The 16,146-nt window shown below is 41.4% G+C and overlaps 1 protein-coding gene across 1 annotated transcript in view; it reads right to left on the bottom strand.

The window, feature by feature from the left end:
- Nucleotides 1-15,941, bottom strand: part of LOC124608032 (sodium/potassium-transporting ATPase subunit alpha-2-like) — a 166,368-nt gene extending 150,427 nt beyond the window's left edge. The window contains exons 1-2 of the mRNA XM_047139958.1: nt 15,781-15,941; nt 3,506-3,869 (exon numbers count right to left, since the gene is read on the bottom strand). Of these exons, the coding sequence (XP_046995914.1) occupies nt 3,506-3,869; nt 15,781-15,941 (525 nt within the window). The remainder of the gene's footprint in view (nt 1-3,505; nt 3,870-15,780) is intronic.
- Nucleotides 15,942-16,146: the final 205 nt, after the last annotated feature.

Here is a 16,146-nt window from a genome sequence, read left to right as displayed (position 1 = left end):
TCAATTAATGATTCGCAATCAACATCAGTAACAAACAAAACATAAACGGAAGTTAGAACACCCTCCTGGCGAAACAAACAAAATGACATCAGTGCACTGCCAACTCAGAATCCAAAAGCAGTCAGGCACGTTCCGGGCATGTCTTATCGAGAAATATTCCATTTTTCCAATACAGTGTTCCGAGTCCCGGTATTTAACACTCACATTCAAATCACCTCCTACCCGTGACACGACAACTTCAGGGGGCAGGGGGGGAGTCCAAGAACGCACTAAAGTTTGCACAGTATTAACGGTATCTCGAATTGCGCAAGAAAGGTTTAGCGATCTTGCAGGACTGTCCAAAAATCACCTTCATGAACCACGTAAGAGATCGATAGACCTTTTATCCAATTCACTGCGCTGGTCGCCGTGCATGAGAAATAGGTCTCATATGGGAATGGAAGTGACTTCGGTGCAACGGCATGAGGAGTCGTACATAAAAGAAAGGCAAGCATTTTCCGAATCAGCTGCCACACCTCTACAGAAGATCCATATATTAGTCGACGTTTATCCTTGTCAGGCGTCTGAAACTAGGGGCAAAGTGTCGAATCTGTCGTGTTAATGGCATGTAGACGAAGTTGTGTCGTGTATGTCCCACTAGCAACCTGATACCAGGTCGCACGAGCATTTGTGTTGAGGAGGACATGGTCACAGAAACCCAGGCTACAGGCCATTTCACTGTACAGTATAGTCTTTCCACCACATTCCGGGCATGGTCTCTCGTAATTAGGCGATAAATATCACTTTTAGTAGTATTCCTGGTACAAGGCAAGTCGGTATGTACAAAACTGTATTCGATGGAAGAGGTCATGACATGTGAGGGGGACTTAGAAATATGTGCTACTGCAACGGGTGCCACTCGGGAGGCACGGACCAGTTCATCAATCAGCCTTCCCGTAAATCAGTTCGCTGGAGGGTCCACGATTTAACCATTGTACTTACACAAAAGACAGCTGCTCCGCTGTTGTATGGACATTGACAAGACTGAGGCCTCCATCACGAAGAGGAAGACTTAACATCTCACAACGAACTCTGATTATAAGTCCCTCGCTTAGAAGGTAGCCAAACGCCTCCTGCAGTGTCTGTGCTCTGTTGCCTTTGGCATAGGTAAAATACGTGCCAGATGGGATAGCCGAAAGCCAGCTGAGCGTTAACAAAATCCACCCATTGTGTCATGTCTAATACACGCAGGAGATTGCCACGGATGTTGGAGCGCATCTCTTGAAGGAGGCATTTATAGTTAAGTGAGGCCGATTGCCATATGTCACGTGTGAAGGGGATCTCCAGACATTTGAGCTTGTCTAGTAATGGCGGTGGGGCCACACTTCCTGCTGAAAGACCTCTACCAAACGATCATAGCACCAGACTTAGGAGTTGATGGACAGAGAGAGGGGTTAGGAGGTGATGAGCAGAGAGGGGAAGGAGGAGGAGATGGACAAAGAGAGGGGCAGGAGGAGGTGAAGTGAGAGGGGTTAGGAGTTGATGGACAGAGGTTAGGAGGTTAAGCCGGTATTACACTATCAAATTTCTTTGTCAAATATCTTTGTCCAAAATCTTTGTCAAAGATATTTGATGGTGTAATAGGAACTTTGTCAAATGTCGTCCAATATTTGATCAAATCTAGGGCCTCGCTGTAGATTTGATCAAAGAAATCGCTTGTCTTCTGTTCACTGCAATGTGACATGTTACCACATGGCTGCAGCGTTCTGTCGCCTGTATTGTTTTATAAACATTGCCGGTAAATACAATTGGTGTGTGCCGACAACTACAAAATTAATAGAGATGTATGATGCTGATGAGGCGCTTTACAACGTGAGGCACCCTGAATACAAAAATAAAATAAGAAGATTGGAGACGAGACCTGACCTGACCTGACCTAACCTAACCTAACCTAACATAACATAACATAACATAACATAACCCTCTCCTGTAGCAAGGAATCGGAGTGTTACAGTGAGCCTGTCTTCTGAAGATGTAGCAGTTCTTAAGTGAATATTGTGCTTTGTGATAGGAGGATACACTTCACTGAGCACATACAGGAATGTTTGCTCATCCATTCTTAAGTAATTGATGTACCACTTGACGTCTTCCACTGTAAGCTCACATAAGAAGTTTTGTTAAATGCTTTTATCGTGTCGCCGTAAAACCCACGGCTTCACCCAGATTAGATTAGTTTTTCGTTCCATAGATCCGTGCTGAGGAGATCCTCGTGGATGTGGAACATGTCAATTTTTTTAAGCTGAAATAACAATACTAATAGTATGAGTAAATACAATACATCATTTGTTTCTATTAAAAATTCGTCAGTGGAGTAGGAGTTGGCCACTAGTAAGTCTTTCAGGCTCCTTTTAAACTGATCTTTATTTGTAACTAAATTTTTTATGTTTGCTCGCAAATTATTGAAGATGAGTGTTCCTGAGTAGTGGACCTCTTTCTGAACTAAAGTAAGTGCTTTTAAGTCCTTGTGTAGATCATTTTTGTTCCTGGTATTGCATGTATGAACTGAGTTGTTTGTTGGAAAAAGAGATATATTATTTACGACAAATTTCATTAAGGAGTAAATATACTGAGAGGCAGTAGTTAGTATACCCAGTTCTTTGAAGAGGTTTCTACAGGACGTCCGTGAATTTACTCCACAAATAATACGTATTACACGCTTCTGGACTCTGAAAACTTTTGTTTGACTTGAAGATTTACCACAAAATATTATACCATATGACATTATGGAATGAAAATATGCAAGCTTTTTCATTTTTATGTTACCTATGTCTGCTAACACTCGAATTGCAAACAGATTTGTTAAGGCGTTTCTGCAGTTCTGGGATGTGCTCCTCCCAACTGAATTTATTATCATGTTGTAATCCCAGGACTTTTAAGACTGTCAACCTCGTATGTATGGTTCCATTTTTTCCCCCACTTCTTTCCTGCATGTGCACACAATGCAATTGGAGTACGTAGAACTGCTGCAGTTAATAACAAGTTGTTGTCAGCCATCTTGAACTTTGACGAAAAATTTGATGACAGTGTAATACCCCTTCTAGCGCTACGTCAAAGATCTTTGTCAAATATATTTGACGGAATATTTGATCACATCTTTGATCAAATCTTTGACAAAGAAATTTGATAGTGTAATACCGGCCTTAGGAAGTGATGAGCAGAGAGGGGAAGGTGGGGAGATGGACAAAGAGAGGGGGAGATGGGGTGAGAGGGGTTAGGAGTTGATGGACGGAGAGAGGGGTTAAGAGGTGATGAGCAGAGAGGGGCAGCAGGAGAAGATGGACAAAGAGAAGTGGAGGAGGAGATGGACAGTGACAAGGGGAAAGAGGGGGGCAGGAGGTTAGGGCCTATATCCAATGTTCATACGTGTGCTTTCGTTTTTCTTTGTCTTCCATTTCACTAGAGGGAGCCAGAGTAACGCGTGGCCGGGAACAACTAGTAAATAGGTAACTAAAACGAGACGGGTGACCTTGAGGCCCTGGCACTCGATGATGCGCATGTCGGCCGGCACCTTGTCGCCCGCTCTGAGGTCGACCACGTCCCCCAGCACGATGTCCTCGGCGGACACGACCAGCTTGCGGCCGTCGCGGATGACGGTGGCCTGCTCGGGCAGCATGCTCTGGAACGCCTCCAGCACCTTGCCGCTCTTGCTCTGCTGGTAGTGCGTGAACAGCCCCGTGATGATCACCACCGTGACCAGCACCACGCCCAGGTACAGGTGGTCGTAGTCCGCCTCGATGCTCTGGATGCTGAACGTGATGAAGCACAGCAGCGAGCCCACCCACAGCATCACCGCGAACCCGCCGAAGAAGTTCTTCAGGAATCTGATGAACCTGTAAACCGTGCAAAACGTGACCAACTTGCCCCAATTTCCTACCTTCCCGCACCATAACAATTAGTTAAATTACTTAGCCGCCACTGAGAGGAGCGTCTGATATGTGCAAATAAGTCAGCGAAGGCTGGAAGTGACATTAGGGTCTAACGGCCCGTAATTAGGGGCGGAGCACAAGCTCCGAATTAACGTAAAATGAGGAAAGGAATCGTGCACGCCCTTTCAAAGGAACTATCCTGTAGTTTGTTTGGAACGGGTCAGGAAAATCACGAAAATTCTGCATCGAGGTGGTCGAACTAGAATTTTAATCGACGTCCTAACAAATGTGAATCTAGTGTGCTAAACACTTCTCCGCGTCGCTCTGTTCATAATCAACAATGAGCACTTCGTTTAACATATTCGCTTAATAGAACAGAACGAGTTAAATTTACGACAGTGTATAACCCAGCCAATAAGAATTATCTTACAAACGATTACAGTTTAGAATCCATGTGAAGATACAGTGTAACTGAGGAGCAGGAGTATCAATGGTTGCTCAACCAAGTTTTTTGATTTACTCTTAAATTCCATTATCTTTGCCAGACAGGTCTTCATTACATCTGGACCTGTCTGTTTCACTCTTTTCGGAGAATTTTTTGTAGATATTGTATTCAGCCTTGACATTATAAATGTTCTTTTAACTGTTTATTAATATATGAGAAATTCTGGCAACAATGAAGCACATTAATGAGTTTGTATACTGTTTATAAACTTCTTAAGACCTTCTGGCACTAACATCAGATTTAATTCTTGTGACACAACTCTGTATTCTGAAAACCTTGTTTTTTTATAGTTTCAAAGATAACTGTGACTTAACAATGAACAGAAATATGCAGAATAGTCTAGTTTCCTCATTTTTACCTCGCTTATGCTTTTATTCTTGCTCGCCACAAATGTAACTACTAACTCGCTTCGCTGTATCTAAGTGTAAGGTTCCTCAATTTATATTGTGCTATTTCTGTATTTTCGAAACCAGGACGGTCTCATTATTTTTGTAATTCAGTTTCTCCACATTTTATACCAGAATTATGAACGATTCTTTTTTCTTAAGAAAAATGAAAAAGGTTCAGTTGTTTACACTGAAACGGGATTTAATAATAATGTTTGCGTTAAATGATCTATTTGTTTTCAAATATATTTTTACTTGTTCGCTCTGTACCAGGTCTACGCCTAAAATTCTGCACGCAGAAAGGAGGATAAAATTTGTGATTTGCGACATTGTAAGTTCAAAAGTGGTTCAAATGGCTTTAAGCACTATGGGACTTACCATATGAGGCCAGCAGTCCCTTAGACCTACTTAAACCTAACTAATCTAAGGACATCACACACATCCATCCCCGAGCAGGATTCGAACCTGTGACCGTAGCAGCCACATGGTTCCGGACTGCGACATTGTAAGTGAAAGACTCTTAACATACGGTATATACGAGGGCGTGTTGAAAAGTAATGCCTCCGAATTTTTTATGTGAATATTCTGAAAGCTTTTTAAATATAACAAACTTTATTGACATACTTCTACATCTACATCTACATCTACATCTACATCCATACTCCGCAAGCCACCTGACGGTGTGTGGTGGAGGGGACTTTAAATACCTCTATCGGTTCTCCCTTCTATTCCAGTCTCGTATTGTTCGTGGAAAGAAAGATTGTCGGTATGCCTCTGTGTGGGCTCTAATCTCTCTGATTTCATCCTCATGGTCTCTTCGCAATATATACGTAGGAGGGAGCAATATACTGCTTGACTCCTCGGTGAAAGTATGTTCTCGAAACTTCAACAAAAGCCCGTACAGAGCTAGTACGTCTCTCTTGCAGAGTCTTCCACTGGAGTTTATCTATCATCTCCGTAACACTTTCGCGATTACTAAATGATCCTGTAACGAAGCGCGCTGCTCTCCGTTGGATCTTCTCTATCTCTTCTATCAACCCTATGTGGTACGGATCCCACATCGGTGAGCAGTATTCAAGCAGTGGGCGAACAAGTGTGCTGTAACCAACTTCCTTTGTTTTCGGATTGCATTTCCTTACGATTCTTCCAATGAATCTCAGTCTGGCCTCTGCTTTACCGACGATTAATTTTATATTGTCATTCCATTTTAAATCAATCCTATTGCCTGCTACCAGATAATTTATGGAATTAACTGCTTCCAGTTGCTGACCTGCTATATTGTAGCTAAATGATAAAGGATCTTTCTTTCTATGTATTCGTAGCACAGTACACTTGTCTTCATTGAGATTCAATTGCCGTTCCCTGCACCATGCGTCAGTTCGTTGCAGATCCTCCTGCATTTCAGTACAATTTTACATTCTTACAACCTCTCGATATACTACAGCATCATCCGTAAAAAGCCTCAGTGAACTTCCGATGTTATCCACAAGGTCATTTATGTATATTGTGAATAGCAACGGTCCTACGACACTCCCCTGCGGCACACCTGAAGTCACTCTTACTTCGGAAGACTTCTCTCCATTGAGAATGACTTGATGCGTTCTGTTATCTAGGAACCCTTCAATCCAATCACACAATTGGTCTGGTAGTCCATATGCTTTTACTTTGTTCATTAAATGACTGTGGGGAACTGTATCAAATGCCTTGCGGAGGTCAAGAAACACGGCATCTACCTGGGAACCCGTGTCTATGGCTCTCTGAGCCTCGTGGACGAATAGCGCGAGCTGGGTTTCACACGATCGTCTTTTTCGAAACCCATGCTGATTCCTACAGAGTAGGTTTCTAGTCTCCAGAAAAGTCATTATACTCGAACATAATACGTGTTCCAAAATTCTACAACTGATTGACGTTAGAGATATAGGTCTATAGTTCTGCACATCTACATATTTATTTATGAACATAGTTACACTCGCGACGATCACAGTTGTTCCTAATAAGACACTAGTTTGCTGATACTGCCACTGTAGAATGACTCGCTTTCTTCAGTGAGCCACAACCTGTCCTCTGCCTGCACCACTTAATCACTATCAAAGTGAAGTCCTCGAACGTGTTATTCAAGTTTTGGAAACAGATGAAAATCTTATGGGGCCAAGTCGAGGCTGTATGGAGAATGGTCGATAACAGTGAAAGACTCCATCACATTCCTAGAAATCCTACAAACCAGAGAATAGAAACGCAATAGCCTAAAATGTATGAATTTTTACTCGTACCCACTCACGGAAATAGAAGGTACTACATCTTTAGTCACTGGTTCCATTCCGAAATAAAAAAAGTATACTTTATTAGGGCATCTGGCAGACCAGCCAAGGATCTCTGTATTGGTCCAGGTATTTCTGGTGTGAACTGCAGTATGGGATCTTGTACGAGGGCATGCTGAAAAGTAATGCCTCGGAATATTTTATGCAAATACTTTCAAAGCTTACCAAATAAAACAAAAATTATTAACAGTCTCCATCTTTATCTACATATTTATTCCTCAACATAATCACCCTCCTCCGAACACGTTTTTCCCAAAGAGAGTTTCTTAATACCGTCACTGCAGAATGTTTGACTTTGTTGACGGGTAATTATAATAACTATTATTATTATTATTATTATTATTATTTAAGGATTAACTACCAATGACAAGCCTCAAAGAAAATTATTTTAGGTAGTAGTTCAAGGTTTCCCAAAATGATTGGCATTGTTTACCACAGCTTTATAAAAGCATCAGATTTATTTTCGTTCAGGTACGAGTGCAACTTTGTAAATTTATTTATTTATTTAAGAAACTGTTATACGGCCGTACATCTAAATTTGTCACCAAAATCGCTTGATGAACGCGAAAGACCGCAGAAGTAGTTTCATTCTCCCACGCAAATGGTTCAACTGCAACCCTTAAGAAATTACACTGTTTTCTTGTTATGACGTCACCAATATAATCCAGCAGTAAGAGTCCCTCCTCTCTTGGGGAAACTGTTACGAATGTGTCTGGCAAAAGTCTGGCTGTGTTTTTCTTCTGGTTGTAACAGTAAACAGTCTGAGAATGTCCGCATTATCAGCGTTCGTAACGGTTCTTTTACAGCTGAAAATATTCTTATAACGTCATCCCAACTTAATTCACCTCAGATGTGTACTGTGGCCGAAGCACATAGGAATTTAGCTATCCTTTTCGATTACTACACCCCAAACACGGTGCGTGGGAGACAAGAAACTCGTACTCATCAAAGCCCCGTCGTGTTATTCAGGTTTAGGTATTTCGTGCTTACACCGCATCACTTCCGATGGAAGCTGATTTGTTCGTTATGCAAAGCCACAAACGACTGTTTCCAAACTTTAATTAGGTTAACTGTTACCCCGTTTCCAACAATGTCGATACTGAATAGCATTACACTTCCTTCTCCTTAGTTTGAAACTCATACGGTGCAGTCGCACCGATTCAGGCATCCGTGGCCTTGTGTGTGATAATCACAATGTTAAGGCCGTTTGTGTGCCAAAAACCTTTCCCAGAATAGCACCTGCAGCTTTACTAGCTTACGCCTATCAGTCCTTCTGATTTAGTGCTTTAATGGAAGTTTTCTCGCTTGTGTTCGCAATGTCTTTCGTGCAACGTTTCGGACAGATGAAATTCGAATACACAGCTGTAGGATAGGAAGGAGCACGAATTTCTTTTACTATGGAATGTGTGACTGCTGATCACAATGTACATTCTCTTAAAAAGGCAGCAAATGTAGCAAACCATGAACTAGTTACCTTTTACATGGATGCCGTTCTAAATATGAGGTGAACTGCAACAACAGGATTGAGTTTAGTAAGTCTTTAGACACGCAGATTTTACGGTATATTGATAATTTTTACTTATGGACCGTCTGACAGCAACTGAATAAAACACAATTTTAGTGCCATACGCGTTTCGCCTTTATTTTCTGCAAGGCATCATCAGTGGCCTAGAATATGTAAATATGTTAGCTATTTAATTTACATTTTCGTCACTGTGCCTATAGGCTATAAACAGTTCTGGTGATTGGTATTTCCTATTAAGTAGTAATGAGTTGAACTGTACTTACGGGTTGCGTGGACAATTTCTGTGATCTGTTCGTGTATTCATTTGTGTGTGCGTTTGTGTGTGTGTGTGTTTTGGTGCGATATAATTTTTTTTAGCTGTGTGTGTGTTATGGCTTTTTTTGTGGGCTGTTTCTGTGTGTGTGTGTGTGTGTGTGTGTGTGTGTGTGTGTGTCCAGATGGTGTGGGGAAGAGTTTTTTTGTTTTATGTTATCATTTCCTTTATTAAGTGTAGTAGGGAGCCTGTGCTGAGGTGTGTTTGTTCATTTATCGCGTGTTTGTTTTCTGCTATGGCTTTCTGGATGTGGAAGTTTTCTTGCATTTGTATAAGATGTTTGTCATGGTTGCTTATTCTCATTATTTTCATTTCTTATTCCATGTTTGTAGGATGATGGTTATAGTGTTTTAAATGCTCTGCAAATGTGGAATGCTTTGTTTCATACTTCCAACATCTGATATGTTCTTTGTATCGTGTTTCAAAATTCCTGCATGTCATGCCTATGTATACTGCATCACAACTTTGACATTTAAGTTTATATATTCCTGATTGTTGGAATTTGTCCTTCTTGGTAGCTGGCTGGCTGGCTTAGGTGTGATTGGAGGGTTTGCCCAGGCTTATATGCTATTTTGAAGCCCTGTGTCTTCAGGATGTTTGCAACTCTGTGTGTTAGTTTATGTGTGTAGGTCATGGTGTACCATCTGGTTCTTTTCTGTGTGGTGTTGTCATGGTGTGTGTTTTTTGAGTGTGTTTGTAAGTTTTCAGCTTGTGAGTTCTCTTGTATTCTGGAAATGTTTTGTTTGTTTTGTATTTGTGTTTTTATTTTTTGATTGAGCTTATGTACCACATGTGTGTCATACTCGTTGTTACTAGCTATTTGTATGATTGTACTCATTTCTTGTACATAGTTTTTCTTGCTGAGTGGGATTCTGTTTAATCTATGTAACATTTGTCTTAGTGCTGCAAGTGTCTGGCTGTGCGGGTGGTTGGATGGGGAATGTATTATTATGTCTGTGGCTGTTGGTCTTCTAAAGATGTTAAATGTATGTTTGCCATTTTCTTTTTTTATTGTAATGTCAAGAAAATTTATTTGATTATCTTTTTCTTTTTCAAGTGTTAATTTTATGTTCTGATGAGCTTTGTTTATTTCTGAATGGAGTTCATCTATTTTTTCACTTGGCTCATCTACCAGACAAATAATGTCATCCACGTATCTGTACCAATATATGATTTTGAAACTTTCATTAGTGGTTATCTTTTCAAATACCTGATTTTCTAGGTGACGGATGAAAATGTTTGATAGTGTTCCTGAGATTGAGGATCCCATGGGCAGTCCATCATTTTGTACATAATATTCTTTCTCAAACTGAAAGTAGTTTTGTTCAGTTGTCAGTCTGAGCATATCTGTTATTTCTTTTATTGCGTCTGTGGTGAGGTTGCTGTGGGATGAGAGATTTTCTTCTATGATTTCTATTGTTTCTGTGATAGGGATGGAGGTATACATATTTTGTATGTCGAATGAAATCAGTGATGCTGTGTGTGGTACCTATATGTTCTGTATGTTTTCTATTAGATTTCCTGTGTTTATCATTGTTCTGTTGTTTTCTACTTTATAGTGTTTTGTAACTAACTTTTGGAGGTGTTTGGCTATGTGGTATGTTGGGGCTTTCTTGAAGTTGATAACAGCTCTCATTGACATTCCGACTTTATGTCCTTTCGGTTGACTGCGGAGTGTTGAAGCTTGTGGGTTTTTCTGTGTTATGTAGTATTTCTGTTTGTCTGTGAGTGTGTGTTCAATGGTTTTCAGTGTTCGTTTCACGTTTGCCTGTAATCGTGTAGTTGGATCTGACTTCAGTTTTTGTATGGCATGGGTGTTTATGTATTCCTTGGTTTTTGTGATGTATTGCTCTTTATCCATGAGTAATGTTACATTTCCCTTGTCTGCTCTTGTTATTAATATGTTATTGTTTGTTAACTTTTGTTTTAACCTTTTCAAAGTGGCTGCTTCTGTTTGGTTGTTCTTGTTGTGTGTCTGCTGTGTTTGTTTCAGTATGCCTTTTATTTCTTCTTTTACTAGTTATCTCGTCAGTCCTATGTTTACTTCACAATTATTTTGTTGTTCTTCACGTGTAAGGATGTGTTCAGTTTCTACTATGAGATTTTCTATGTATTGATTGTTCACTTTGCTATTCGTGCAGTGTTTCAAACCTTTTTCCAAGAGCATTTTTTCATTTTCATGTAGTTCTGTCTCTGTTACGTTAACTAAACGTGGATCTAATGTGTGTTGGTGTTCATGTGGTTTCACATTTAAAATGTAAATGTATTTTTGCGTCTTTTTTACTTTTAGTTTCATTATCTTCTGTTTATGTTTGTTTTGTAAATATTTCATTGCTGTGTATGTGCTGTGTTTAGTTTTTCTACTAGTGCCCTGAAAACTGTGGCGTTTCCTACGTTTATTGCCAATTCTAGATGAGTCTCATAGAGCATCATGTTTAGGTGCTGTTTTTTCGAATAGAGCATCTTAATTTCGTGTAGTAACCAATATCGTTCTGCAAATGATTTCGACTTTTGTGCCGCTGTAGAACTGTTTTTAACCTTTACATTAATGTAACAAGGAATTAAATCGTTCTTTTTGCATGTTTTGTTGAATTTTATGTGCTGTATCGTCTTATGGAGTCTCAGATGTATTTTCTTGAACCTGTTGTACATGTTGACAGGGAATGCTTGACATATCTGTATTGACATCTTCAACTTTTGTAGTCCTGTCTTCCTCAGTTGCGTGTAATATTACGGTATATTGATAATTTTTACTTATGGACCGTCTGACAGCAACTGAATAAAACACAATTTTAGTGTCATACGCGTTTCGCCTTTATTTTCTGCAAGGCATCATCAGTGGCCTGGAATATGTAAATAAGTTAGCTACTTAATTTACATTTTCGTCACTGTGTCTATAGGTTATAAACATTTCTGGTGGTTGGTATTTCCTATTAAGTAGTAATGAGTCGAACTGTACTTACAGGTTGCGTGGACAATTTCTTACATATTACGCTCCTGTTGCAATTTTGGTGTTGTTCTTCTTCTTATGAATGCCAATTTGCGGTTTTTTCTCACATTCCACAACACTATGAACTGAACGCTTGTTTCAATGCAATGTTTTGGTTTCTGTTGCCGACTGTCAAGTGTTTTTGCCAAAGATCGAATGTTATTGCCAAACAGATGTTTATTCTACATAATGTGTCGTGACACTCCATTAAAGTACTTTTTGCAGTAATGCTACACGGAAACATTTAATGATAATGTATATTTTGCACCAATCCTTCATGAATGGACGACACAAAAGCTATTACATCTAACGACAACAAATTTATGCCTACAACGAATATTGAAATGATTTTTCGAGAATTCTGAACATTGTTGTTAAGTGTAAAGTTCTCATATTCACATTCACCTAAACCGTCATTAGCACGATTTAGTCGTCATCACCATCACTACCACAATGAATTCATTGAACAATGTGCCCTTATTGAGTAGTCGATTTCCGTTCCACATGTTCGTGAACAACTGAATGAGTATACACAATTACAACATATTCCTTAAAAAAACTCTGTCTTCAGGTCACAAGTGGCCCAACGGAACCATCCGGCAGCCGTGCCATCCTCAACTGAGGATGCGGATAGGAGGGGCGTGTGGTCAGCACACCGATCTGCCGCTCGTTATGATGGTTTTCATTGACCGGAGCCGCTACTATTCGGTCGAGTAGCTCCTCAGTTGGCATCACGAGGCTGAGTGCACCCCGAAAAATTGCAACAGCGCATCGCGGCCCGGTTGGTTACCCATCCAAGTGCCCGCCACTCCAGACAGCGCTTAATTTCGGTGATCTGACGGGAACCGGTGTATCCACTGCGGCAAGGCCGTTGCCCCCACAACATATCCCTAAGGCACTTTTTAAATCCACATGTGCATCTATATTGTGCAAACCACTGTGAAATTCGTGGCATTGTACCGATCACTAGGTCTTTCTCCCGCCCCATCCACTACAGATCGCAGGAAGAGTGATGCCTCTGTGAATGCTGTAATTACTGTCATCCCTATGTAAGCGATACGTAGGACATTGTAGTATCTTCCTAGATTCATCACTTAAAGTTGGTTCTAGAAACGTTCCAAGTAGGTTTTCACAACATAGTTGTGCCTATATTCCAAACGTTTGCTAGTTCAGTAGTTCAGTCCCTTCAGCATATCTGTGACTCTCCCACGGGTCAAATAAACCTGTGACCATTCGTTCTGCCCTTCTCCATGTTTGTTCAATAACCCCTGTTAGTCCTGTATGGTACAGGCCCCACACACTGGAGTAATATTTGTATTGGTTGGGGAGAGAGATATATGCAGTAATTGTCGTTAAATCGCGCCAAAAATTGTCTGCCCAGGAACGTGCCCATGCATAGCTGTGTGCGTGTTAAGAACGTTGTGGCAGATTTAAAACATGAAATTCATATTAATGTCTTTTAGTTGAGTGTGCAGCTTGGAAATTTACCTTATCGCCCCAATAATGTACAATAATGCCGTCGTATGGCTAGAATGGCTCTGAGCACTATGGGACTTAACTTCTGAGGTCATCAGTCCCCTATAACTTAGAACTACTTAAACCTAACTAACCTAAGGACATCACACACATCCATGCCCGAGGCATGATTCGAACCTGCGACCGTAGCGGTCGCGCGGTTCCAGACTGTAGCGCTTAGAACCGCCCGGCCACTCCGACCGGCAATGCCATCGTGTCTGTTTAAACATGCACTGTACGTGCTTGATCATTGTCCTGCAAAATGATGGTCAGGACCTGCAGAAAGTGTCATCATTTCTGTCTCTAAGCTGGCCGTAGGTTGTGTTCCAAAAATGAACAGCGTAGAGACAGAAGTGATGACACTTTCTGCAGGTCCTGACCATCATTTTGCAGGACAATGCTCAAGCACGTACAGTGCAAGCTGTTACTGATACGTTTGACTGATGGGGCTACTAAGTGCTGTACCACCTACTGCACTCCCCTGACTTAAGCCCTCGTGAGTTCAACTCGATTTCTAAACTGAAGGAAACACTTCACGGCATTCGCTTCAGAACTGTTACAAATTCGTTGGGCAATAGACCGCACCGCTAGAAATGTCAACACAACTGGCACTGCTAAGAGTATCCTACGACTTCCACATCGCTGGCAACGGGTTATGCACAATGCTGATGACTACTTTGAAGGTCAGTAAAACTTTGAAACACGTATCTATTTTGTACGAGTTGTAAATAAATAGTTGCCACTATTAAATTTCCAACCCTCATATTTCTTTAAATACTTTACACGTCAGACGTGTTTCGGCTTATTACCATTGTCCAGAGACGTCTAGCTGGAAAAGACGACCATAATAACATCTGTAGTAAATTTTCTCTGACATGTCTCGGTAAGAATATTACTTTTTGTAGTTACGAAACGTAAAAAAAACGTTTTTGTTAGTTCCGTTTTCACAGTTCTCTACTGGGGTCCAGTTGTATTGCCACTACTTTCATCTGATTTAAATCCCCTGGATTTCTTCCTGTTGGGACTCCTGAAGGAGCATATATACTCTACTCCACCGACGCATATCGGAGAATTGGTAGAGCGTGTTCATGCTGCTCTTGCTACAGTGGATGCAGCTTTACTGCGAAGGGTCCAGAGCTGTATGATCCGGAGGGTTGCGCAATGTTTGGACATGCAGGGAGGTCGCTTTGACCATCTGTGGTTCTGAGAGCAATGTATTCTGTTGTGAAGGTCATGCAGTCATTAATATGGACATTATTATTGTCACTGGTTGCTAACGTGTGACATCTGGATCCTCATGTTACGTGTGTATAAATGACAAGTAGATGTGCTTTTGTAGTATGCTATCAAATTTCCCATCCCGAAACTGATATTGTTTTTTTAGTTTTTCTGTCCTATGATAGGTCATTTGTTTCAACAGTCTGTTTCTTATTTGTCTAACCACGCATTTGTTATGTTCAGCGTTACAAAATGTTGTAAAATTAGAATACATGTGACCTAGGAAACGGTGTATATTACAGTATGCAATGTCAGAATGAAATTAGTAAATAAAGAAAATGCGCCACAATCCAGGGTCGAACTATCGACCTCCTGCATGCTAACGCACAACCCTGTCCACTGTACCAATTGTACAACAAGAGCAATAAACGCTAGTGGAGGTAGTTACCATACATGTGGTTACAGTGTTGCCGGATTGCCACTCTTTAACGTCCTTTTCCTGCCGGATGTATTCGCCGTACGAATGTCGCTGGCATGTGAGGAATCGCGCTGCGAAGTCCGAGAGCTCGAATTTCACCCTGTTTATGGAGTTGAAGTACTGTAAGGGCGCCTCGCTGTTTTGTCGAGTGCCTAGTTAACTTGTTTACCATCTCCCTCTTCCTCAGCTATCCGCCCCGACAGCTGAGTGGACACCGGCACAGTAGCTCAGCGTGTTCGATCAGAGGGCTGCTCGTCCTCTGTAATAAAAAAAAACTGAGTAAAGGAATCAACGACAAACCTGAACGTCCCCCAGACCAAACGCAGCGAACAATACCGAAAAAAAAGTGGTCAGCGTGATGGTGTGCCGTCCTACGGGCCGGGTTCGATTCCCGGCTGGATCGGGGATTTTCTCCACTCAGGGACTAAGTGTTGTGTTGTCTTCATCATCATTTCGTCCCCATCCGACGCGCAGGTCGCCCAATGTGGCGTCGAATATAATAAGACCTGCGCCAAGACGCCCGGACCTGCCCCGTAAGGGGCCTCCCAGCCAATGACGCCAAACGCTCATTTCTATTTCTCCTCTTCAGCTGATTACCACCGTGCTGCCCTACGTACTCGCGACTTACTTGTTCTCCTGCGGCGGCCTCTTGAGCTTGTTGGGCCCGTACATGGAGAGCAGCACCGCGGCACGCTCGTCGCTTAGCCCGTTGTCTGGGTCTGTGTGATGCCGCTGGTAGAAGATCCGCAGCGGGATCAGGTGGTCGTCGATGAACACCTCACGGTTCATCTCGATCGATTACTCAGCGCTGCAACACAAATACATTTCCTATTTCTCGAACAATAAACTGAGTCGGGTACAACTCCTCACTACTTACTGCAAGTATATTTTTTATTTTTTAAATGAAAGTGGTCATTGTGAGTGCAGCACTATGAAGGAGTTTCACTGCTCTCTGTACGTCATCAGATATGCTCTAAGATCTGGGAAAATAGCT

The sequence above is a fragment of the Schistocerca americana genome, chromosome 1, assembly GCF_021461395.2.
Source record: "Schistocerca americana isolate TAMUIC-IGC-003095 chromosome 1, iqSchAmer2.1, whole genome shotgun sequence".
Classification (NCBI taxonomy): domain Eukaryota; kingdom Metazoa; phylum Arthropoda; class Insecta; order Orthoptera; family Acrididae; genus Schistocerca; species Schistocerca americana.
This window is presented reverse-complemented; position numbering and strand designations above follow the sequence as displayed.